This window comes from Ambystoma mexicanum, chromosome 4p (genome assembly GCF_040938575.1).
Source record: "Ambystoma mexicanum isolate Mex_15411 chromosome 4p, UKY_AmexF1_1, whole genome shotgun sequence".
NCBI classification, from domain to species: domain Eukaryota; kingdom Metazoa; phylum Chordata; class Amphibia; order Caudata; family Ambystomatidae; genus Ambystoma; species Ambystoma mexicanum.
This window is the reverse complement of record NC_090927.1, coordinates 969,009,087-969,035,744: the sequence shown is the minus strand read 5'-3', so window position 1 is coordinate 969,035,744 and position 26,658 is coordinate 969,009,087. Positions and strand designations below refer to the sequence as shown.

The 26,658-nt window shown below is 46.2% G+C and overlaps 1 protein-coding gene across 1 annotated transcript in view; it reads left to right on the top strand.

Annotated features, from left to right (window-relative positions):
* The window catches only part of LOC138453561 (coiled-coil domain-containing protein 162-like), a 377,757-nt gene that overhangs the window by 32,320 nt on the left and 318,779 nt on the right, over window positions 1-26,658 (top strand). The window contains exons 4-5 of the mRNA XM_069606542.1: window positions 23,628-23,737; window positions 25,599-25,748. Of these exons, the coding sequence (XP_069462643.1) occupies window positions 23,628-23,737; window positions 25,599-25,748 (260 nt within the window). The remainder of the gene's footprint in view (window positions 1-23,627; window positions 23,738-25,598; window positions 25,749-26,658) is intronic.

The following is a 26,658-nucleotide window of genomic DNA, read 5'->3' as shown; positions in this document are numbered from 1 at the left end:
CTTCGCAGCTGCACTTTTCCTGCCATGTCCTGGGGGTCCCTCGCTGTCATGGACTTCATTGTGGATACTGCCCTGCGGTGTCTGGCCCATCCTGCGTCACGTCTGATGGAATTGTTCTTTTACATTGGAATCTCTGCCTAGACTGACCCAATGCGGACTCCTTCTTGATCAACTGCACCCAGGACCATTACTGATGTCACCACTGATAGAAGTTAGTGTCCCCAGTGCTTCTGAGTATCCCAGGGGTGGTCAGCTGGAAAATCAGAGTAAGGGGTGCGAGTGTATGTTCCACTTTTGGTGTCCTACTCCCCCGTAGGTACTGCATGGGCGCAAAGCCTACTCCTTACACTACCCTTAGCTGGCTGTGATTGATGGAGTTCTAGCCTAGGATTCCCCCAGCGTAACCTCTAGTCTGGTGGAAATGGAAATGTTCCCCTAATTGTGTCCTTTAACCTTTCCCCAAAAGTGTGCTTTTAAAATACATTTATTACTTACCTATTGGCTGTAGGCACAACTTGTGCAGAGGAACTAGTACATAGTATTTTTGAGTTGTATATACAAAATGTATTACGGCCTGATAAATAGTATAATTGTATAGATCAGTGGGGAACTCTATTACTTGGTGTCACTGCTAAGTGTTGTTAATTGTACTTGCACATCAGCCCCATATTTGCTAACTCTACCTTACTGCTCAGCCTACAATACCATGTGAGCGGTTGGTTGGACCAAGTGTGAAAAGTCCTTGTTTATCCACTAAGTTGACATCCAAGAACTCTCCCAAAGAGCCAGAAACAAATCTCCTAGCATAGGCCATGTTGTATTTACTACATGCAGTATTTCGAGGGATAGTTTATGCAGTAAACATCAAATGATCATGTCCATATGTTTACCTCCACCCAAAAGGTGGAGGTAACATTAATTTGCCCCTCTCCCTTGTCGTTTCAAAAGTGTGTGGCCTTAAGTGAAGGGCTGCGCCGGTCGACCCTTTCACTTAAAAGACCAAAATGTGTGGTGGGCCCCAGAGTGAAGACATGAGCACCTTAGCTGTCTACATTGTCACCCCCATACTCTAGAATGCACAGTAGGGCCATTACACAATTGTATGTGTATTATTTTACATGGTACAACAGCAGTGTGATTCTTTACTCTGCTATATCCCTTTTCATTCCACACACAGCAATAGGAATCAATTCTTTACATTGGCAAAACATAACAGGCACATTTTCGCAACCATGTATTCAGTATTTCAGAAAATCTGCTTGGTTTACTGCAGGTATGGGGGTAAACTCCGGATACAGTGCAGACCCTTATGTAATGCCTTTGTTACACATATGGTCATGGAAAACCCTTCATCAGTATACAAGAAGTGTACACAGGTGGGGAAGAGACACATTTTGCTCACCATATAAGGAAGATACGAGAGTAAATACATGTGTGGTTCTTCCTGGGCTTTAGTCCCTAATGAGCCTCACAGGCACAGCACATAAATGTGTCTAACTGAAATTCATAAAGTATGTTAAAAACATATATTCACCACAGTTAATAAATAGACTAGTCATTTGCATGGGGAAATGACCTGATTTTCATATTGCCCAGGGGTATTTTAATATAAATGACACTGCCCTAGCTCACATGACCGAGCAGATAAAGAGAGGTACTGTGACGATTGATGCGCTCTCTTGTGGCTGTGATGATTTCACCTGCCTGAGTGCAGGTGAATGGGAGATATGGTCATGGGGTTGGGTGCGGGACCTCAGGATGGTGTGGAGAGTATCTATTGCTTACCCCCTCACCCCAACGTCTTGGTGAGGGACAGTGGCTTGACACAATAATTACAAGAAGACATATGGCACTTTAGGAGAAATCCCCAAATTATAGTAACAAGCCATGTTGGTAGAACAAGCGCCACAGGCCCTGTGAATCGGGCCAGCTGTTGAAAAACATTCTTCTTTCGGTTTGGAATCAGTGTAGTTCCCAAATAGCGGCTAGACTGGTTATTGTGTCCAGAGTGCAACATCCAATGTCTGGGTTGTTTGTTTTAGGTAGTTTGTTTTTTGGCCGATCTGTGAATTGTGTGTTTGATGTGTGACAGGGCTGGCAAATTAGTCTGTGTGAGATATGTGTAGAGTACGCTGGAGAGGAGCTGGGTGGTTATTGGTTACTAACACGTGGTTATTTTATTGTTAGTTCCAGGATCCATACTGTCCTTTGATTGTCTTGGGTCTGCAGTGATATTGAGGGAGGTGCCCTTTTTATGCTAGTCTTGGTGAGTTGACTAGCCATGTTTTCAGTTGTTTTCTGAATGTAAGGTGGTCTTCTGTTGTTCTTATCCCTTTTGGGATTGAGTTCCATAGATTGGCTATTAGAAGGGAGAATGTAGCTCCCTTTTTTCATAGTGTTTTGTTTCAATTTGGAGGTCGTTGCTTGATCATAGGTTTCTTCTTGGTTGGTAACGGTTGATTTTGGCTTGGAGGAATTCGGCTCCTTTTCCGTTTAGTGATTTGTGAGTGATGCAGAGGGATTCAAAGTTAATGCATTTTTTACTGGGAGCCAGTGTAGCCTTCACAGAGTTGGTGTGGTGTGGTCTCTTCTGTTTAGTCTCAGGAGTATCCTCGCAGCATTATTTTAGATGCGTTGGAGTTTTTTAGTGGGCCAGTCTAGCATTTCAAGGTAGAGGCTCTGCGCATTGTTGATTTTTGATAGCACTAAGGATATGATTACGAGAGTTCTGTGTGGGAAGGAGGAGTAGGGGAGGATCCCTCTAATTAGTCACAGGAGGTAGAAACATTTCTTTGCTATTGCATTGGCATTTGGTTCTAGTGAGAATCCGTTGTCCATGAGTATTCACAGGTTTTTTTTTATCATGGCAGATGCTTCCGGTTGAGTTCCCATGCCTGGTGGCCAGTTCAATTGTGTCTGTTGCATTTTCCTCTCTGGGGGAGATCATTATTTCTGTTTTGGTCGGGTTTAGTTTCAGATTGTTGATTGTCACCCAGGTGAATGTCTGTGCGGCATTTGTTGAGGGTGTTGTTTGGGTCCTGGGTTAAGGTTATCTTGAAGATGAGTTGGGTATCATCTGCATAGTTGTAGGCGGTCAGTCCGTGGCCTTGAATCAGTTTCATTAGGGGGTGCATGTATATGTTGAAGAGGAGTGGAGAGAGGCTAGAAACTTTGTGGTACACCTCTTGAGATCGTTTTTTCAGTATGGTTAGTGAGGAAATATTTTAGCCATTGTAGAGCAGTCTCTTCTACGCTGCATTCCTCCAGTCTCTGGATTAGTGTTGTCTGTCTGATTGTGTCAAAGGCATCTGCTATGTCCAGTAGTATGAGGGCCGATTGGGTGCTCTTGTCTTTTTTTATTTTAGGTCGTTCCATATGCATAGGAGTGCTGATTCCGTTCCTCTCCAGGGTCTGAAGCCGACTTGCGAGTGGTCAAGTAGGATTTTGTAGATGTAGTTCTCCAATAGTTTTGCCAGGTAGGGTAGATTCAATACAGTTCTGTAGTTGGTGGGATCTTCAGCACTTCCTGTTTTGTTTTTCAGGGGGGCTTGATGTATGCTGATTTGAAGGTTTTAGGTAATATTTCTGCATTTAGGGATACGTTAATAAGTAGACGCAAGTAAGAAGCTGGGGTTCTGTGGTTGAGGATTTCTTTGAAGATCCCTGAAGGGCATTGGTCACTGGAGGAACTGGCGAGGTTGATGTCTTTTATTGGTGTGTTGAAAGCTTCTTCATCTATGAGTTTGAATTGGTCAAGTGTTGTTGCGGTTGGTGGTGTGCTGGTTATGGATGGTTCTGTGTTTGTGTTTATTGTTGCGTGACTTGTGTCATTGGTCTGTTGGATTGTTTCTATTTTTGTTCTTAGGTGGGTAGTGATGTTGTCACACAGGGATTGTGATGGTATGACGCCTTTGTCGCAAGATGTTGGGTTTTTTATTGCTTTTATTAATTTTGAATAGTTCTTTTTGTGGGTGTGTTGCCAATTGGATTCTTGTGGCATAGTATGCTTTATTTGCTTAAATGGCTGTCGGCATTTAATTTTGTCTGATTGATTGTAAAGGTTTCTCCATAGCTTTCCAGTTTGCGGTTTGTTTTTCTGAGTTCCCTCAGTTCTTCTGTGAACCACCTTGCTGCCATTATTTTTTGCAGTGGCTTTGCAGGGCTTTGCTGTTGCTAATTGGTCTAGGGCCTCTGTGATCCAGGCATCAAGTATTTTTTCTGGTAACTCCAGAGTCATTATGTTTAACTGGGCGATGTTTGGTTTGGTTGGTTCCATCAGTTCTGTTAGGGATTCCAGATCAAGACCCTTCTAGTTTCTTTTGTTAGCAGCATACAGTATTGTGTTTCCGGGCAATATGTGGTTTGGGAGTTTGACGGTGAATGGGATCAAGTGGAGATCAATCCATATGATCGGTACCAGTGGGGCGGTGATTGAGAGTCCGTCTCTGCAGACAATTGCGCCCAATGTGTGTCCAGCACTGTGGGTGGGTGCATTCACTATTTGCTTGAAGTGGAGTGTTTCCAGAAGGGCTCTGAGGGAGTTTGCTGTGGTTTCGATTTATTTTTCGGACCAGACGTTGAAATGCCCCAGGATATTTATGTTATCATGATAAGAGGAAAGGTTGGCAATGAAATCAGTGAGTTTCATTGCAAAATTTGGGTTGTAGGATGGCGGTCTGAAGATCAGGAGGAAGAAAAGAAATGTCTTGGTCATTGCGCTTGATGTTGATTAGGAGAGATTTGCAATCTTCGATGTCAGTTGGGGGAGTGGTATGGTGCAGATGTGGTTGTTTTTCGCCATTGCGATTCCACCTCCTCTTCCATTTTCTCTGTTTGTGCGCATTCGTTTGAAGTTGTCTGGTATGGCATCATGGTCGATTGTTTTGTAATTGTCTGATAGCCAAGTTTCTGTGAAAAAGAGTGGATCAGTGCCGCCCTCACTTAGGAGGTCCTACATTTCTGTTTTGTGTTTAGCCACGGATCATACGTTGAGTAGGCTACAGTGTAGCTTGTGTGTTTTTCCTTGCTTATTGTTGCCTATCCTTTCTTGCATCTCAGTCGAGTGGTGTTTGTTGGGTTTTCTTTTCCTGAGGTTTCCTCTTGGATGAGGCTGTTGTTCATTCATATTTTGGTTGGAGCCTCTGTCTCTTTCTTGAGGAGTTTAATTAAATTGACAGAAGGGTTTCTTTGTTCTGGTTCATAGGGGTGGGTTGTTTGCTTGTATGTGTGGTCTTTTTTCCAGTCTTTGGTTATGTAAGGTGTATGGATGGTTAGGGATTCAAGTTTGGCTATGATTCTTGTTGGGGTCCTTCTGAAAATGTCTTTTGGGTTTTTGAGGAATCCCATGAGGCCAGGGTGGCGATGCAGCTACCCGATTGTCCCCCTGGCGGTAGTATTCAGTGGGTGGATCCCACTGGAGGGGAAACCCCCTTTGGGACCAGTGACAACCATATTGGGAGAACGCAGTATCCCTATAACAGCCCCACCTCTCCTTTACCTCCTCCCTCTTCACCCCTACCATCCTCTCCCATGTACGTCTGTAGTAAGCCATAAGTAGAGAGTACTCAGACAAGGAAGATCTCTAGTGAGTCACAACATCATAACTCGATCAGTACTGTGACAAGGAAGAGGCGAGGATCAGTACAGAGTACCTGTCACTGCCCACAGTTCCTTTCCCTGGGATCACCTCACCTGGGTCTTCACTGTGGCTGAGTACCTTCTGTCTTCTTCTGCGGTCCTTCGGGGGTTTCTCCTCTTCGTCTTCCTTCTTGAGAGATCCTTTCCCCTTCTTACGTTCAAAGAGATAGGGGCGGTCTCCTCCCGAGGCCACCTTGACCGTTGATGGAACAAAACAGTCAAGTGAACCCTGGGGAGCCCGCTGCTTCAAAACAGGGAAAAAGCCTAAAAGGCAGAAAAAACCTTGTGTAGCTGCAGATGATGATGGCCGGGTGGATTTGAAGGCCCAGAGGCTGGTATGGTCTTGCAACAACGATCTTGTTTGTATCTCCAATGGATGGCGGCACTGTTTCTGGGCATTCCTTGGGAGGAATGAAGGAGCTCTGGGAGGAGAGGCGGAGGGTGAAGCCACCGAAGAGGGCTTCAGCAATACCGAAGGAACCGTCCAAGGAAGGACGAAGGTAAGATATCACAAGAACAAACAGGGTATACAAAGGAAAGCTCTACCGGAGAACAGGTAAGATCAAGGAGAGCGAGAAGTCAGAGAGAGAGAGCGAGAGAGTATGAGCGAGAGAGAGAGAGAGAGAGAGAGAGAGCGAGAGAGTATGAGCGAGAGAGAGAGAGCGAGATGAAGTGAAAGTGACCCCAAGCGGGTGGGAGCCGGCAAGTCAGAACCCAGCCGCCGGGAGAGACAGGTCTGCGGCAGCGCGAGGCTGACCACAGAACCAGAGCAAACCAAAGCCGGGGAAAGGAGACTGAATAGAAGAGAAAGAAAGGCGAGGGAGGAGAACAGATACCCGGCGAGAAGGCTAAGAGCAGCAGGGAAAACAGGGGAGCAATAGGGGAATTGCCGAGAAAGGGGAAAAACAAGGAAGGCACTGGAGTGGGAGAAAACGAAAGTCAGCGAAAGCGAGTTGCAACGCGACTCGCAGGGGCCCTGGCTTCCTTAAATGCCTGCAGCAAAACAAAGGCTGGACCGCTAGCAGACAAGCCGTAGAGACCTAATAGCGCCTCCATCTTGCCCATAGCTTCCATGGTCACAGCGGTGTGACAGTATGCCCTCTTCTCCTCCGGGTTTCCCTGGGTGAAGGCGATGGAACAGCCTTAGCAGACGTGGGGCGTGAATGTTACGTCTGAGTTCCCAAGATCGTTCTGCAGCAGAATACCCTTTCCAATGGACCAAATACTGTACGGTGCCATGTCTGTAACGGGAATCCAACAGCCTCTCCACTTCGTATTCTTCAGGGTCAGGATCCTCGATCCTTGAGGAGGAGAGTCTACGACGATTCATGGGATCGGGATGATAAGTTTTCAGGAGAGAGGTATGAAATACAGGGTGAATCTTCTTCAAACTAGGTGGCAGTCGTAAACGAAAGGCGACAGGATTCACCTGAGACAAAATAGGGAAAGGACCTATGAAACGGGCCGAGAATTTTCCTGGGTGAATCCAACGTGGGAGATATTTGGTTGATAACCACACCTTGGTTCCTACTGTCCACCTGGGATTAGGTGATCTCTTCTTATCAGCGTATTTCTTGTAGCGAATCCTACTAGCCTCCAACTTCTGTACCGCCTCCTTTTAGATGGAACGAAGATCATGAAGGCGTTGATCAACCGAGGGCGCAGTTGTAGGAGGTATCCCAAAAAGAGGTATGTGTCTCGGATGATACCCGTAGGTAAAGAAGAAGGGACTAAATCCTGTAGCGGAATGTTGGGTATTGTTGTAGGTGAATTCTGCCAATGCTAGATAGGACTGCCACATGTCCTGTTCCTGATGGCAGAAACAGCAGAGATATTGTTCGAGGGTGGCATTTAAACTTTCTGTTTGGCCGTTGCTCTGGGGATGGTAACCACAAGATAAAGCTCTCTTTATCCCCAAAGAGCTACATAACGCCGACCAAAAACGTGAGGTGAATTGGGCCCCCCTATCCGACACGATGGTTCGGGGCAGGCCATGTAATCTCAGCACATCTCTCAGGAATAGTTCGGCCGCAGCAGGAGCAGAAGGCAGGCCAGGCAAGGGAGAGAAATGTGCCATCTTGCTCAGGGTGTCTATAGTCACCATGATAGCTGTGTACCCCCTAGAGGGGGAAGATCTACAATAAAATCGGTAGAAATATGTTCCCAAGGCTGTGATGGTAGAGTTTCTTGTTGGAGCAGGCCTAAAGGTCGGTGAGTGGTATGCTTGTTGGCTGCACATACTGGACAACCCGTCACGTAAGCCTTAATGTCTTTTATCATTGGCGGCCACCAAAAATATCTAGAAGCCAAATGTAGGTTTGCCCCTGGGCCCTTATGCCCAGCCGAAGGAAGGTCGTGGCACCAATACAAGGCTTGAGTTTGGAGTTCCTTAGACGGTAGGTACAGTGCGCCCTGATGAAGGTACAACATTCCCCTCTTTACCAGGAGTGGTTTGTACTCCGATGACACTTCGGAACGACTGGTGGCAAGCTCTACTTCTTGCAAGAAGGAGCTAACCATTCCCAGGATTCTCTTGCCCGCAAGTATTTCATCCTGGCCCTGATTCTCTTGGTACTCCAGACTCCGGGAAAGAGCATCCGCTAAGGCATTGTCCTTTCCGGGAAGGTATGTTATTTCAAAGTCAAATTGGGAAAAAAAATAGGCCCATCGAGCATGTCGGGAGTTACGACACTCCATCTGCTGCAAAACCTTCAGATTCCGGTGGTCCGTACGGACCAGAAAAGGATGGGCAGCTCCTTGTAATAAATGTCTCCATTCAATGAATGCCTGGCGGATCGCCAGTAGCTCTCGTTCCAATACTGAGTAATTCCTTTCACTAGGTGTAAGCGACCTGGAATAATATGCAACCGGATGTTCCACTCCATCCTTGCCAGTCTGTAGGAGGGCGGCTCCAATGGCCCTCCAGAGGCGTCCATCTATACCACAAAGGGGAGAGATTGGTTAGGTTGCACTAGAATGGGAGCTGTCGTGAAGGTCTTCTTGAGTAACTGGAAGGCTTGATCGGCATCCTTATCCCATTCAAACTTCTGACCCTTCTTAAGAAGACGAGTGATGGGCAAAACAATGTCAGAGAAATTAGGGATGAATCGTCTATAAAAGTTGGATAGACCCAGAAACCTCTGTATCTCCTTGGGACTCTTTGGAGTAGGCCATCTAAGGACTGCCCTTACCTTTTCGGGATCCATCTGCACCCCCTTCTTTGAGAGGATGAACCCTAAATATGACACTGAGGCAGCTTCGAAGACGCACTTCTCTGGCTTAACCAGGAGCTGATTTTCCCTTAACCTTTGGAGGACCTGAGTGACATGCCTACGATGTTCTGAAAGGGAAGAAGAAAAGACCAACACATCGTCCAGATAGACCACTACTGAGGCATATAACAAGTCCGAGAAGATCTTAGCAACGAAACGCTGGAATACGGCGGGGGCGCTCACCAGACCAAAGGGCATGACTCTATATTCAAAATGTCCCAGAGGAGTCCGAAAGGCAGTCTTCTACTCATCCCCCTTCTTTATTCTCAGCAAGTGGTAGGCGCCCCGAAGATCTAGCTTGGTGAAGATAGAGGCTCCTTCTACAGCTTCAAGTACCTCCTTTATAAGGGGCATAGGGTATCTATCTCGAATAGTCAAGCTGTTCAATCCCCGGTAATCTATACATGGCCTGAGTTCTGCGGTACCCTTCTTGGGAATGAAGAACATTGAGGCCCCTGCTGGAGAATGAGATTCTTGGATCAAGCCGTTTGTAGATTAGCATCTAGATATTCCTTCAGTGCCCTTCTTTCTGGTAGGGACATCGGATACATGCGCCCAAAAGGAACCGATGCTTCAGGCTTCAGATCGATGGCACAGTCCTCCGCTCGATGTGGGGGTAAAGTACGGGGTAGTTTATCTTCAAAGATCTCGGCGTACTGCTGATAATACGGAGGAATCGTCTGAACCACAGCCGAGGAGGTTGGAATTGCGACTCCCTTCCCCTCAAAAGGAGATGCCTGGAGTAGACACGAAGCCAAGCAATACGGCGACAGAAAACATACAGTGTTAGCAGACCAGTCAATCCTGGGATTATGTTTGCGTAGCCAGGGTATGCCCAGGATGACTGGGAAATGGGCAGCTCTAATCACATCAAAGGTGATCTGTTCTTGGTGCTGAAACAAAGACATGGTGGCTGGACCGGTCTCCTTGATGATGGGTCCAGATGAGAGAGGGGCTCCGTCTACACCCTCTACTGGCAAAGGACAGTCCTTTTGATGTAGGGGAATAGCTTGTTCTTGCGCCCACTGAATATCAATAAAGTTTCCTGCAGCACCGCAATCCAACATAGCCAAGGTTTCTAGTGAAGCGAGAGATTCAAAAGTAAGATGAACCGTAAATACCATAAGTCTATGGTCCTCTCCCGACTCGTCCTGTTGCCTAAAATTGCAGGGATTCTTCAGCACCGCCCGGTTCCTTTCCCTGCTCAAGACCGGGGAGATGCGTTTCCCGAGCGTCTCGGGGGTACCTCGGGGCAACTCCGAAGCAGATGCTTTGAGGATCCGCAGTACATGCAAAGACCTTGGTCTCTGCGTCTCTTCCGTTCCTCGGGAGTCAACGGACCTCTAGTTGTTCCTATTTGCATAGGCTCTTCTGTCTGTGGTCGGGTAGGGGGATTTGCTGTGGGGATTCCTACAGACGGATGAGGTCTGAACCTCCTTCGTTCTAACCTTCGCTCCTGCAATCTGTATTCCAACTGCAGAGACATCGTGACCAAATCTTGGAAGGAAGCAGGACGTGCCATCCGAGCAAGCTCGTCCTTGAGTTCATCATGTAAGCCTCGTCGGAAGAGGGTCTGCTGTACTGAATCCGGCCACCCCGCCTCCGTAGCCAATTTCATAAATGTGGAAGCATAAGTCTGAACATCTTGGTTTCCTTGACTGAGGTCTAGAAGGGCTTCATAGGATAAATATTGAACCTCTGGTCTTTCAAATCTGACACGCATCAATTGAGTGAACTGAGTGTAGTCATTTACAGCAGGGTTTGCCTGAGCTATCAGCGGAGTAGCCCAGGCCAAGGCATTCCCCTCAAGGTTGGAGACCAGAAAGCCGACCTTGGCTCTGTCGAGTTCATACGCCTTAGGTCGGAACATAAAGTAAATCATACAGGCATCCAAAAATTCTTTCAAGAGTTGAGGACTGCCATCATATTTCCCAAAGGAGAACGTCAGGGGAGGTAAGTCGCCTTGGAAATCCTCTCGAGCCGCTACTTGTTGGCGTAAGTTGATATTCTCTGTTCGGAGGCTCTGAACCTCTGCCTGGAGGCCTTGAATCGCTGTCACCATCTCCTGGTATTGCTCCAAGGAGGCCATAGTAGTTTGGGGGCGTTGCAAACTGTCACTGCCCACAGTTCCTTTCCCTGGGATCACCTCACCTGGGTCTTCACTGTGGCTGATTACCTTCTGTCTTCTTCTCCGGTCCTTCGGGGGTTTCTCCTCTTCGTCTTCCTTCTTCAGAGATCCTTTCCCCTTCTTGCGTTCAAAGAGATAGGGGCGGTCTCCTCCCGAGGCCACCTTGACCGTTGATGGAACAAAACAGTCAAGTGAACCCTGGGGAGCCCGCTCCTTCAAAACAGGGAAAAAGCCTAAAAGGCAGAAAACACCCTGTGTAGCTGCAGATGATGATGGCCGGGTGGATTTGAAGGCCCAGAGGCTGGTATGGTCTTGCAACAACAATCTTGTTTGTAACTCCAATGGATGGCGGCACTGTTTCTGGGCATTCCTTGGGAGGAATGAAGGAGCTCTGGGAGGAGAGGCGGAAGGTGAAGCCACCGAAGAGGGCTTCAGCAATACCGAAGGAACCGTCCAAGGAAGGACGAAGGTAAAATATCACAAGAACAAACAGGGTATACAAAGGAAAGCTCTACCGGAGAACAGGTAAGATCAAGGAGAGCGAGAAGTCAGAGCGAGAGAGAGAGAGAGAGCGAGAGAGTATGAGCGAGAGAGTATGAGCGAGAGAGAGAGAGCAAGAGAGTATGAGCGAGAGAGAGAGAGCGACAACGGAGATGAAGTGAAAGTGACCCCGAGCGGGTGGGAGCCGGCAAGTCGGAACCCAGCCGCCGGGAGAGACCGGTCTGCGGCAGCGCGAGGCTGACCACAGAACCAGAGCAAACCAAAGCCGGGGAAAGTAGACTGAATAGAAGAGAAAGAAAGGCGAGGGAGGAGAACAGATACCCGGCGAGAAGGCTAAGAGCAGCAGGGAAAACAGGGGAGCAAAAGGGGAATTGCAGAGAAAGGGGAAAAACAAGGAAGGCACTGGAGTGGGAGAAAACGAAAGTCAGCGAAAGCGAGTTGCAACGCGACTCGCAGGGGGCTTGGCTTCCTTAAATGCCTGCAGCAAAACAAAGGCTGGACCGCTAGCAGACAAGCTGTAGAGACCTAATAGCGCCTCCATCTTGCCCATAGCTTCCATGGTCGCAGCGGTGTGACAGTACCTCCCAGAACCACTTTGCCCATTCCAATGGTTCTTGACAGCCTACCATAAAGAACCAAGTTAAAAACGAAGAAGGACTTCACAAAGCATAGTATGTTCAGGGAAGGAGAGAGGAAGACCAGGGAACAGAGAAAGAAGGAGGTTGCTGTCAAGCTGGTCAGGTGTGCAGGGACAGCACAGCGAGTAGCAAGTCAAACGCTCATTCCATCTCCGAAGGTCAGCAGCCATGCGGTAACAGTCCCACGCCAACAAGGAAGAAGCAGGCATGGCAGAGTCACCAGCGCTCAGAGAGGAGAGAAGAAAGCATGGGAAGCGTCACTGCAGACATTGGGCACAAGAGATGAACAGAGACCTTCATGGATCACGAAATAAGGTACGCTGATGAACGGAGAGGCGCTAGGGCACCTATAGAGTGGTAGAGACAACTTGAGGGTGCAAGTAAGCAAAAGAAGCTCGATGATTGTGTCTGGGACCCTGATGGAAGTCAAAGGACATTTAGAAAACTAAAACAAAATTACAACACTTGGCAGAACTGTGAAACAAGTATAGCAAGGTACTGGCGAAGACCCGCAGTATGAGTATGGGACCCGCACAGATGTAAAATAAAGCCTGTGTAAGAAATCAAGGAACCACACAGAGAACTGTGATAGTGATATACATGAAGACAGTACTTGGCCAAGTCTGTATGTAACACCTCAGCCTGGAAGTGTATCCAAGCTACTTTTCTTCATCGCAGTACCTGATAGGAAGAAACCAGAACATGAAACCAGGATCAGGGACCCACCACAGCTTGGAAGTGCATTCAAGCAACTCTTCTTCATCGCAGTACCTGGTACGAGGAAACCAGGTCTTCTAACCAGGGTCAGGTACCCACCACAGCTTGGGAGTGCATCCAAGCTATTTGCTTTGTCACAGTACCTGATAGGAAGAAACCAGAACATGAAGCCAGGATCAGGGACCCACCACAGCTTGGAAGTGCATTCAAGCAACTCTTCATCACAGTACCTGGTATGAGGAAACGAGGTCTTCCAACCATGGTCAGGTACCCACCACAGCTTGGGAGGGCATCCAAGCTATTCTTGTTCGTCGCAGTGACTGCTAGAAGGAAACCAGGACTGCCAACCAGGGTGAGGGACGTACCACAGCTTGAGAGGGCATCCAAGCTATTCTTCTTCATCGCAGTGCCCGGTAGAAGGAAACCAGGAATGCCAACCATGGTCAGGGACCCACCACAGCTTGGAAGTGCATCTAGGCTATTCTTCTTCATAGCAATGCCTACTAGAAAGAAACCAGCTCTGCTCACCAGAGTCAGAGACCCACCACATTTTGACCACACATCCAAGCTCCTCTTCTTTGCAACAGTGCCTGGTGAAAAGGAACCAGGTCTGCCTCTCAGGGTTGGAGACCCAGAGACAAAGAAGAAGCCTGAGAAGGGCCAACTATGGAACAGGGACTGCCTAAATAATTGTTGGACTGTATTTCAAGCATGAAGAAGACTAGGGCAGGGAGATATTCTTTTTGTCCAGGGTAAAGGAGTCAATCCCTTTGGGATAGAAAGACCTTCCTTTCATTTAGTTTAAACTTAGAGTCTGAGGGACAGAGTTAGGTATTCTGTCATTGGACATTGGGACTTTTGCTTTTGGACATTCTGACACTAGTTATTTTGGTTGAGACAGGGAACCCCCTCTTCTAATTAGGGCATTGTAAGGTTTTCTTCTCATTTTCTCACCTGAATAAACATCTCTACTAATAACCCCTCTGTGTCAGAGGCTTACTTCTGCACCCTTACAGATGGCTGTGTTCTTTGTTGAAATGTTACGTTTGGCATCCTGTTGGGGTACAGGTTTGCTTGGGCCCTTGCATGTGGGTTGTTTGTTGGTGGTTTGTTTTCTGTTGAGTTAGGGTTGTAGGTGGAGAGGTAGCGCGATATGTACTCTGTTTTTGTTCTTGTCTTGGACCTTATCCTTAGTGGTGTCCACAGGGGATTTTTGGCTGTTGCAAATTCTGGTAGGTGACTTCCATTCTGAGGGGGTACAGTTTCCTTCCTATTTCTGTTTTCCTTTCTTGTTTCTTTGACTTTCTTAGATCGTGGCATGTGTGTGGTATATGTCTGTTATTCTGGGGTTTGAGTTTGCAGTATGTTCTAGAGGCAGGTGTCCTCCTGGGTGGTTTTCTTTACTTGGAGTTAGTGGTGGGAGAGCGTTTGTTGTAGAGCATAGTGGTTTCTGTCTCGCTTTGGCTGTAAATTGTAATCTTCGTTTCAGAGACAGATTTGGATTTTGACATAGTGTAGTATGTTCCAGGGGCGGATGCTCTCCTTGGTCAGTTATTTCCTTGTCTTCTATTAGATCGGTGTGTTTCAACGCTTTCCTGGTTTCTGTTTAAATTGATGTTCCCCGATGTACAGTGGTGTTTGCCTCGCTGTTATTGTTGGGTTGTGCCTCTGTTTTGGGTTTGTGATATGTATATATTTGTATGTGATGGTTGTATCTCAGTCTCGGAGAAGGGTGGGGCTTGAGGGCCTTCCTTTGCTGGAGTTTTTGTGGCTGTATGGGGTTCGCAGTGGGAAAAAACCTCTCTGTGGCGGTTGTATTTCCCTCTTGGAGATTCTTGTGTTATGGCTACCGATCCCCTTGTGTTGATGAAGGACTTAGGTTGGTTTTATTCTCCTGATCATTTGCTCTTTTCTTATGGGTTCCTCTATAGTTTCCTGCTTCAAGGGGGCGTAGTTCTCTCTGTAGTGGTTGTATTTCAGTCTTGGAGTCTTGTGGGGCTTGGGCCCCTCAGGTCCCTGCGACTTTAGTGGCTGACTGGGGTTCACAGTGGTGGAAACCTGTCTATGGAGGTTGTATTTCCGTCTCAGAGTTTCTTTTGTTATGGCTCCTGATCCCCTTGTATTGATAAGTGACTTAGGGCCTCATCACGAGTTTGGCGGTAACCCTTAAATCCGGCGGTAGCGCTATTACTGCCAGATTTACGGGTCTGCCAAATCAGGGCTTCGGGAGATTTCTCCCCAGCTCTGAGCTGGGAGGAAATCCGCTGAAAATTCGTGCTCATACCGCCGGCGGGAAATCCGCCGGCGGTATGAGCGCGAAATTTCCCCGTTGAGCCCAATGGGGAAAGGGGCATTCCCGAATGGGCTCAATGGGGAATTCCAAATCCGCCAAACCCGTGATCCGGCGCTAATAGCGCTGGTGGGTTTGGTGGTAGGGCAGATAGCGCTATTAGCGCCGGCCTTACCGCCCAACTCGTGATGAGGCCCTTAGACTGGTTGTATTCTCCCTTGTGGGATCTTTTGTAGTTATCTGCTTCATAGGGGTGAAAGCCTTTCTGTGATGGTTGTAGTTCAGACTCAGAGTCTTGTGGGGTTTGGGAACTCCCGGTTGCTGGGTTTTTGTAGTTGCATCTTGTTCACAGTGCTAACAGCATCCCTTTGGTGGCTAGGGTGCTGCAAGATGTAACCAGCCTTATGTCGGAACTGCACTGTGGGAGGGAATACTCTGTGGTGCAACTCAGCAAAACTAAAGTCAAATTAATCCAAGCTGCGATAGAGTGGTTGAGGACGAAGAATGTACTGTGGTGAAACACAATATTATCTAAATTCAGAATGTAACCTTACCACTGTGAAAAACTCCCTTTCATGTTTGTCGCTGCAGACGGCCACAGCTATACTTTGCAGGGATGGGACGCATTGGAAGCTCCCGAACAGTGGAGAACACCAGATGGCACCAGTATTCAACAGAATGGGCCTCATTTTAAGCTGGCCAGTGCAGAATTAGCATGCCACTATTAACGTATAACGGACCATTATCGCACCGGCCAACTACGGGTTTGCCGGTGAGGTGGTGGAATGACTTAGAGCTAAAACCGGCAAAAATAGCCCATATTGCAGGCGCTAGTAATACCAGCGCATATAATAACGGTAAAATCTCCCATGGGACTCTATGGAATCGGGAGTTACACAGTCACCCAGCACTGGTAATCCGGTGAACATTACATCAGACTGAGTGCCAATAATGGTAATACAGGTTGCCAGTATCCTGGCGGATTTACCACCGGGATACCGGCAAACTGATAAGGAGCCCCAATGTCTAACTTTAAAATGCAGCACATTTTAACGCTGTGGAAATCACAATGTCTATCTTCAGAATGCAGCAAAATTTGGAGCAGATATCAAACTTCAGAGGGCATCTGGAATCAGCACAGTATCTAACTCCAGAGTGCAGCAAGATTTAAAGTAATGGCAAACTTCACTGGGCAACTGGTTCGACTCATAGTCTATCTCCAGAGCAGCAAGCTTTGAGGTTGATATCAGGCTTCTTAAGGTATCTGGTTTCAACACGCCATCATTACAAGTTCGCCGATCTGGTAAAATTGCCGGTAATTCCGGCACCAGCAATTTTCAGAGCCCAGCAAGCTACATGTTTGCCAGTGGGGATTCCCTGATTTACCTCCAGCAAAGAGGTGGAGGTAAATCAGGCCCCCAACTGGCAAAAATAGCTGGTATTTCCAGCATCAGTGTTACTGTGCTGGAAATACCAGCGATCCCCTCCATGGAGTCGTATGGGCCGCCATGGAATGGGGATATACTGCCCTTTCCACCACCTGTAAATTCCCGGTAATACCGGGATATCGGGCAGCGGAAATGCTAGGTCAGTTTGCCGGTATTCGACAGGAATTAACGGCGGGATACCAGCAAACTTTTAATGACCAACAACCAAGATTTAAAGCATTGGCAATCAGCAAGTCTAGCTTCAGAGCACATCAAGATTCAGGGCATTCAGACAGAGAGTTGTGGAAAAGCCACAGTCAGGTTAGGCTTTTTTCTTTTGCTGGAGGGAAATCCTCCACCTTACCACCTTACCATCAAAGCAGTAGTACTGTAGCGGACCCAGCATGCTGGAGATGCCAAAGGGAAATAGAGAACTTTTTACACATGTGATGGGGAGATTCTGGGAGAGGGTCTGTTTGGAATTATTTTGGCTGGTTGTGGTGAGGGTTGATATCTCAATCAAACATTGCTTGTTGGTATTGCTACCTTGAGGGAAAGGAAGTTGGGGCAGAGCAATTAATAAAGTCCTGGAGTTGGGGCTAGTTAATAGGTAAGGGCTTAAAATGGACTTGGGAAATAAGGTACTGCCTGCGGATGGTACCGCTGTGTGATACACTGTTTGGCACGAGGTTTGGGGCATGTTGGAGGAGCACTCAGATCTGAGGCCACCTTCAGGGGTAGACACAAGTGGTTAATGCAGAGGGCTTAGCTTGGATGGGGTGCGGAGTCTGAAAGGGCAGAGCTGAGATTAAGGGTGGGGTATGACCAGGCAGGGTTTTTGGGTTGCCTCTGGAAATACTGCTGTAGCCTCACAATATGTTCCACTCGATATGTATACACTGGAATTTGACTTTGTTAGTTGTGCTAAGGGAAATGTTCAATAATTGGATTGGTTTCCATCTATGAGAACATGATTCTATTGTAATAATGTGTTGTATGTTGAATAATATAAATAAACATAATTTAGTGCTGTAATGCAGCTGTAACAGATGAGGCCCAATGATTTGTTAAATCATGGGGTATTCCTACATTTGCCATCAGGTCGGGTAATGCCCAAGAATGTATATCAGCTGAAATATGTGGTGGAGGCAAAAGTGTTGTTTATCGGTCATATTCTATGCTTCATTCTACTTCTCATCCTCTGCCCACCTTTACATCCTTGACCGTTTTCTCTTCACTTTTTCCAAGCCTTTTGCAGTGACTTTTCTTTTAATTTATCGTCGCCCTGGTCCTCTTACCACTTTTTGTGATGATATTTATACACTTCTTAGTGCTTTTTTACCTTGCTCTAATTCTTTCATACTTCTGGGCGATTGTAATCTCCATCCCGCCTCTACTCATGCCTTTACTGCATTTCTAGCTATTCATGATTCCTATCATCTCTCGGCTCTCTCTGCTCCTCCATCTCATGCTTCCTCACCTGTCTAGATCTTATCCTCACCTCATCTTTGAGTACATCTGCAGTCTCTGTTCATCCTGTTTACTCTTCTGCCATCACTTGCTATTCTTTTCTATTTTTAATCCTATCTCTACTGTTGTCCCCCTGCACGTACTCCTCCTTATTCTCGACACAATCTTTTGTGCTTTTAATACTCCTCTTTGTGTCTTCTTGCATTTCTAATCTTCCATCTCCTTCAGCTTTCCTTGTTCTTCTCATGGACGTTGTCACCTCAATCTTTTCCACTTCTCTCTCCTCATCACTTGATGCATCATACCCTGTTTCTTCATTCTCTCCTTCTCGAAAGCCCCCAAAGCCTTGGATTACTTCCCAGCTTCTCTCGATGCAAAGAGCCCTCCGTCGCCTTGAGCGACGCTGGTATAAGCCCCCCATTGACGTTGATTGTGTTTTATTTTCTTAAGCGCTCTTACTATTCTGATCTCCTGCAATTCCAATCTTCTCATCCTCAACATCTTTTCCCTTCGCTCTCTTGTCTTCTTTTCCCTCTGTCTCCTGACCATTCTCTTCAGTCGACTTTAGCTGTTCTTCGACTTTTCCACTTATTTCACTTCTAAATTTGATACTCTTCCTGCGGTTATCGCTTCTACCTACCCCTCTTTCTCCTCACTCCGATCATCCCACTGCCTCCCCTAATGATCCTGTTTTCTCTTCTCTTATTCCAAAAATGTATCCATCTCTTAATTATTATCTTATTAGTCTTTTCAATATCTTTCTTTTTACTTCTACTTTTCCTCTTTCATTCAAGCATGCTATTAGTCTTCGTGTTCTGAAAAAACTTTCTCTAGATCCATCCTCTCCCTCTAACTTTCATTCTATGTCTCTTCTCCTTTATCATTTTAAACTATTGGAACGCCTTGTTTATTCTCAGGCTTCTTCCTTTGTTACTCTAAACTCTATTCTTCCTCGCTTTCAGTCTGGGTTTTGACCTCTTCACTTTACTGAAACTGCTCTTCTCTCTGTCTGTGAGTCAATACTTTCAGCTTGCTATTCTAAACACTCTTTTATTCTCATCCTTTTGGATGTATCAGCTGCTTTTGACACAATGGACCATACACTACTCTTACAGTTTTTTCTTCTTTTGGATTCTGGGATCTGTACTAACTTGGTTTAATTCTTATTTATCTAACCTTGCTCCGATGCCTCTTCTCTCTCCCATGGCATCCCACAAGGTTCTGTCCATGCTTCTTTTCTTTTCTCTATTTATACTTCTCCTCTTGCTACCATTATTTGTTCCTTTGGGTTATCTCATCACTTCTATGCTGGTGATACCCAACTTTTTTGCCTTTTTCTTCCTTCACACCTGCTATTCATACAAATCTTTCAGCCTGTCTTTCTGCCATGAAAATACGGATGTCCAATCACCTCCTTGTCCTTAATGCTTCAAAAACTGAAGTATTCTATTCCCAGCATGCACTTTTCCTCCTCCTTCCCCTTCTTTCTTTGTCCTATTTCCACCCTCTCGCTTTCCTAGTTCTCTTACTGCCCGTAACATTGGCCTTCATCTTGACACTGACCTATCTTTCACTCACTATATCTCTATTGTCTCTCGTACCTGTCAATTTAATTGTCTGATTTCTTCACTCATCTTTTCACGGTTGTTTTATTGCTCTGCTTTACTCTTTGGTCTTCCTGTTTTTTGTCTACCTCCTTTAAAGTATGTTTTCAATTATTCTATTCACCTTTTGTACTTTCTTTCTCCCCGCTATTCTATTTCTACTTCTTTATACTCTCTTGGATGGTTACCTTTCCACGCTCAAGCTTCACCAAGATTCGGCCACTGTACTCTTCCGCAGATTCTGTGACTTTCTTTCCCTCACCATTCTTTCCTCTGGTCCGACGCACTCAGCTGGACGCTCTCATCTCAGCAGACACCCCCATCTCCAGCCCTTACACTACGCCTCTTTCCTGATCTGACCATACTCTTCTGTCCTCTCATCTGGATCTCTTGGGGCCCAGGCTAAGTCTCTGCCTGCACAGCCAGTCTTCTCTGTCATACTTTCAATGAAGCGAGCGTCAGTTGCTGCTTTTGCCAGCACTTTCACTCCCACTCCTGCCACGGACTCCCCCACTGACTTTGCCCTTGCTAATCTTCACGTCTCTATCACCAGCACCCTGGACATCCTTGCCCCTGCCATTAGGATCCTCATGATGCCTGCCTCCAAGCGCAACACCTGGTATGATTCCGACCTAGCCTATCTGAAACGCAAATGCAGAATTGCTGAGCGGAAGTGGATGGCTTCAGGCACATCCTCTGACAGACTGGACTGCCACCTGCTACAAAGGAAATACAGACTCTCCATCCACTCGAAGAAGAGAGTTCATATCCAAGCCTGCATCGCTGGGGTCACTGACAACACGGGCAAACTGTTTAAAATCTGCAAGGAACCCGCCAATTCTACTGCAGTCTCCACTTCTCCCCTGTCATCCCTGACCCTCTGCACTTCACTGGCTTCCCACTACTTAACCAAAAAGCAGGATATCCTGTCCTCACTGTCCTCTACACCCCTCTCTCCTCCCTCCCTCCTCCCTTCCTAGCCTCAGGTCTTCCCTGGTCCCCCTCTCCAGTTCCCTCTTACTCTCCTCTTGCTCGCCCATAGCACCGAATGAGGTCTCTAGACAAGTCCTCTCTATGAAAGTCTCCTCCAAAAAGGAACTACTGTGCTCCTCCAGAGCTATCAAGGACAACATTGGCTACCTTTCACCAGCTGTGGCAGATTTCTGCAATCACTCCTTTGCCACTGGCTCCTTCCCGCTACCCCTCAAGCACTCCTTTGTGCATCATCTCCCCAAAAACCCTCTGCCGACCCCTCCTGATGGTTAACTACCACCCTTTCTCCACTACCCCTTCCTGGGCAAACTCCTGGAGAAGCTGGGCATCTCCCAACTGATACAAGACACAAATCTGTTGGTTGTCTCCACGACCACCAGTCTTGCTTCAGAGCAGCCAGAGGCACAGAAACTTCGCTCCTGAACACCTGTGATGACTTGCTCTCAAATCGCGACTCCAACTCTCCATCTGTTTTCATCCTTCTGGATCTTTCCTCCGCTTCGACGATCAAACATGCCACCCTGACAAATCAGCTCCATGACACCCTCAGCATCACGGACCAGAAGCTGGACTGGTTGACTTCATTCCTCCCCTACTGACCTTCACAGGTTCAATTGGGACCTTTTTTCCTCCCCTGTCACTCACTCCACCTGCGGCATCCCAAATGCCTCTTTCCTCTCTCTGTGGAAACGGACATACAGTTATGTCTAGTATGTGGCTTAAGAGGGGAAGAGAGAAACAGAAGAGAGGAAGGTTTAATAGTTTATAAACTGTGCCTAGTTGGAGGGATCGAATAGGGAGCTAATTTCAGGATAAGTGTATAAAAGCCACTTTAGAGTGTCTTACCTAGTGCGGGTGTGCTGGGCTTCTAGGTTCGTGGTTGGCAGAAACACATCTGCGGAGCCGTGGAGGTTGCCTAGGTAACCTTGCCAACACCCGGATGTTCGTGCATGCGTACACAATCGTCTGGTAAGGCCGTAAGGAGCCTGAGAGAAAAGGGCGGACATGTTATAAGGATTGTGTTAGGCTTGACGCATAACTAGGTGAACTGCATTTTGGGATGCCAGTGTGTATTGTGGGTCCTGTTTCCGGACGGTTGAGGTCCGTGTCAACGTTGCTGCATATTGATATTTATCAAATTCAAAACATAGGTGCATGTGTTCCCGTGTTTGCATGTACACATATAAATATTTTTCTCATTTTCATATTTCAGTGTGGTGTGCCACATACATTAGTGTTCCCTTGGTCCATGGGCATATGTAAAGAATGCAAGGATTGCCGGTAGGCAGGGGAAAACACTGAGTTATGTCAAGCGGGGGAGGCCTGGCCAATCATATCCTGCTCATACACATATATAAGTATATATTTTTAGGTGTGGGGCACCACATTCATTAGTGTGTCCTAAGTCCCTGGGGACAAGTAAAACATGCAATAAATACAAAAAATGCAAGGATTGCCACAATGCAGGGTGGAACAATGTGTTATTCTCAACTGGAGGCAGGGCCACTCTGATCCTACTCATACCAAAGGGGCCATGAATTATTTGTGCAGCATAGAGAAACAGATGTGCTCCTGCGTGAGGCTCAGTGATCTGTATTGATTGGAACCCTGAAAGGGATGTTTTTTTACCTTTCAAAAACTGAAGGTGTCATCTTGTTCGGGCCTTGCTTCTTGGACTGTAGTTTAGAAATCCACCAGGCCTCCTTGTATGTTAGTGCGTTCTTTACATTGGTGTTGTTAGGTACTATGTCTGCTAGCCACCCTAAAAATTCATCTGGGCCGTGTTGAAATTCTATAAAGTGTGAGACCAGGGGAGCTGTTTGGACTTTACACCTGATCCTCAAGCGATGTTCCACAATTCTTATGTTAATGGGGCATGTGGTTTGTCCCACATAGCGCAAGCCGCATGGGCATTCAATAATGTATGCTACTTTGCTTGTCTTGCAATTGGAGAAGTGTTTCAGGGTCCTTTCCTTTCCTTGCCTTGAATGTCAAAAGCTTTCCCCTTTTTTCATAAAATGCCATACCTTGCAGTTGCCAGATGGGCATTGGCCCATGATATCTCTTAGGTCCCAAAGGGTGCTTTGTTTCTTTTTTGTCACAGTGCATGTGTCAAATATTCTTTTAAGGTTTTGGCTCTCTTTAGGGCCATCCTAGGTAGGGGTTCTTCTGGCATGCTCAATTGTATAAGGGGCCAACATTTCTTTATTATGGCTCTGTTTTTTTCTGTGTCTGGACCAAATATAGTTTCACATGTGATAGTCTCTTCCTTTGCTGCTTGTATCCTAGGGGTGAGTAGCATTTCTCTGGGCATGCACGTAGCTCTTTTATGGCATTTCTGAGAAGTTTCTTGGGTAACCTCTAGCCTTTAGTTTGTCTTTTAGATGGTCTGCATGACGTTGGTGCTCCCCGATTTCAGAGCAAATTCTTCGGTTTCTCAAATATTGTCCGTAGGCCAGGTTTTCCTTAAGGGTTTTCGGATGATAGCTGTCGAAGTGGAGTAACATATTGCTATCTGTACTTTTCCTGTAGAGAGTACAGGACAGTTTTCCCTCCTTATTGCCAATTGTTAGGTCCAGGAAATAGACCTTTTTAGCCACTGTGTTTGCCTTTTCTGTTTACTGGTGTTATCCTTGTTTGCTTCAAGTGTCTGGGACTCCTTAGCCAAGTTGTCTTTGGCCAAATGTTCTGATTCTGGTCTTTCCATCAAAGAATAGTCAATAATCATGTTAACCTGGAAAGATATTTCAGTGGCTGAGCACCTGCCCACAGACTTGCAGTTCACTGGGTCCAATCCCAACAAGACCAATTTGGCCTTTCATTCTTCAGAGGTTGATCGAATGAGTAAAAACATTTTGTCATGTGTACTTTAAAAATGGTCATTATCGTTAGCTAAACCTTATATTTGATAAACAGTGACATTGGGTTTATTGTCCTGTTGTTTTTGTAGAGCTCTGGAAGCATCCAGTCATGAAAGAAAACTTCTCAGCCACCAGGCCACATATTTTAGAGCAATTTATTCAGAGGCTGATGAAGAACTGCCAGGATACAGATACAGAGGTACGTAACCAAAAGCGTGCGTATGTATTTAGCATTTGCTTTTCGGCAGTCAGCGCCTCATATAAATTTGAAAAACAAACTTGTTGGAATTCTGTGATTTCTTCCCTCATGCATGGGATCTGCCCCTGTTAATTCTTCTGCCGTGAACCGAAGCCAGAGGGAAACTACCTCAATTACAGCTGATAGTGGTTGGCGATTATGTTCCTGCAGAATTCCCAATGTATGCTGTTCTTGTATTAGCTTTATCCGATCGTGATAAATCCTATATAAAAGCTGTGTTCCTGAAATGGTCAGCCCATGGTTGTGTCTGTAAGTATACGGGATTGATAAAAAACTCAATTTCATGTCACAGAATTGTTTCTGGATGCAACATTACTGAAAATGCCTTTTTGTATTTGATTTGTCATTTTTGATTCAATGCCTAAAACCAGAGGCAGTTTGTCCTTCTTGAGTGTTTGGGAGCATCTCTCCTTTTCTGAACGAATGTTCTTGGATAAGACGCGTTTGAAGCTCATACTGAGGACATGTGTCTCACCTCTCACTCTATAGAGATAATACCGTTTCTTGGAACTGTGTGTGTCATGTCGCATGGGATTCATATTTGCAGAAAAAGTCCCGATCCACAGCGCTTGTAAGTATAAATTAGACAAAGAGGGTCAAGGCTGCAGGTATCTGGGTAGTGTGGATATACTGGCAGTATAATTCCACTGAGGTAAGTACAATTGCAACACAAACAAATCCCAGTTTCACTGCGCCAAGTATAGCAAAATAAAAATGGGGAGCCCAAGTGAAAGTATGAAAGAAGGTTTAGTACAAGCAACAGCCTAACACGTGTTTCGAGCCTTCCACGGCTCTTCATCTGAGGCTTAATAGGAATAGAGCCTGAAATTTAAGCTGAAGGGACAAGGCTGCAAGGAGCCTGAGAGAAAAGGGCGGACATGTTATAAGGATTGTGATAGGCTTGACGCATAACTATGTGAACCGTATCTGGGACGCCAGTGTGTATTTTGGGCCCTGTTTCCGGATGGTTGAGGTCCATGTCAACGTTGCTGCATGTTGATATTTGTCGAATTCCAAACATACGTACATGTGTTCGCTTGTTTGCATGTACACATATAAATATTTTTCTGCGCGCATTGATTTCTTCCATCTTTCTAAACAGCCGACCAGCTTTAACCGCAATTACAAAGCCTTCAGAGTACTTTTTGGGCATTGTCCCTTCAGCTTAAATTTCAGCTTGTACTAAACCTTGGACGTTAAAGGCTGTTCTTTCATACAAATCACTTGGACTCCCTATTTCTATTTTGCTATACTTGGCGCAGTGAAACTGGGACTTGTTTGTGTTGCAATTGGGATTCATATTCATCTGTGTTGTTCATCGTAAGGTCACTTTTCCATATGTAAATGAAGGTTTCTGCACTATTGCTTATCGTTAGAGAGGTGCGAGAACACGAGAACATGGCATCATGGTTTACACAGCTGTAGATCCGGCAACAGATTAATCAATGCTGGGTCAGCTTGTCCCTCTATAACCTTCAACCCTGCCTGTAACCCTCTCTCCATTACATTCCTATGTACCTTTAATTATGTCCTTACTATATTGTATACATATTGTTGTACCCTATCAATGTATACCTTTGTTGTACAGCATTTCATTGCTTCACTGTTTGGTTTGCGCCTTGTAAAACCAAGCACATACAATCAGGCACATGAATGCATCTGATGAATCCTCAGAGGGTTGATTGGTAGTTACTCTTCTCTTAGGCTCCACCCAATAATTCACTTCATCTGAGTCATACAATGTTGCAAACACTACATCTCCTCCAGGATGCCTTGTCCTAAGACATTTCTCTCTTCACAGTTTACTTTTAGCAAGGAACATCTGGAAGGGTGCCTCACTTCACTGGGCTGTGACCTCATGGAAAGGGAACGCAGCAACTTTGAAACATACTCCATGTTCTACGAGAACGTCCTGCAGCAAGAGCACCAACTGCTATATCAGAAGGAACAGGTAAGTGCAGGCCATGAATAAGTCCAAGAGAAGATGGAGTCTGAGTGGGTGTGGGGGCTTCAGGATAGTTGGATCGTTTAGCACATGTAAGTCTTGACAGTCTGGGTTACTTACTCACATCAGACCCAGTTGTAAAATAACTGTCTAAATTCCGGAAGCTTGCCATACCCATGTGAGAAAGGTGGCGGGTGTCCCTTTCAAAGAGTCTAGGTGCCCAACTCCTAAGCAAAACACTGTCAGTCAACACTGTTGCAGGCGGAAGATGAGAAGGACATGGCGGGAATCCTGCACTATTGTCCTACGGAGAGAGGAGTTAATTAACAATGGTGTGCAACACGAAGGTCCTTTCAGTGCAGTGTCTGTGGACATGCTGTCCCTGATCTGCTGACAAACAGATGACTTTATAGTCCAAGGCTCAAAGAAATAGGCTTTACCTGAGACTTAGTCCACACAGTTGGCACTATGTGGCTTGTTTGGGGTGGGAGTGTGTGTGTGTTTCCACAAATGTATGCTGTTAATGCATTGAACTGACAAACGTGCTACACTGACTTCACTGACTTGCAGCTCCTAAATATTGTTTATTTTTGTTTTCCAACCATGGATTAGGCTGCTTCTTCACTGCAGGAAAGATTGGAGGTAGAGGAGCAGGATTAATCAGATATGGTGATAGCTTGTAAGGCCGGGATCATTCTGCCCTCTAACATGCCTGATAGCTCTACTGCCCAAATAGGCGGGTGCCCTTTCTTTCCAAAATGTGTGAGTACATACTTATCATATGTGTCCCTGAAACCACATCTCACCTACAATCGTAGCCCTGTGTTATCTAATGCGAGAACATTTTGTATGACACGTAAACTCTCCTAAGTATTTGTAAGCAGTTACTTACCCGTGCCTTTGCTCAATATCTGAT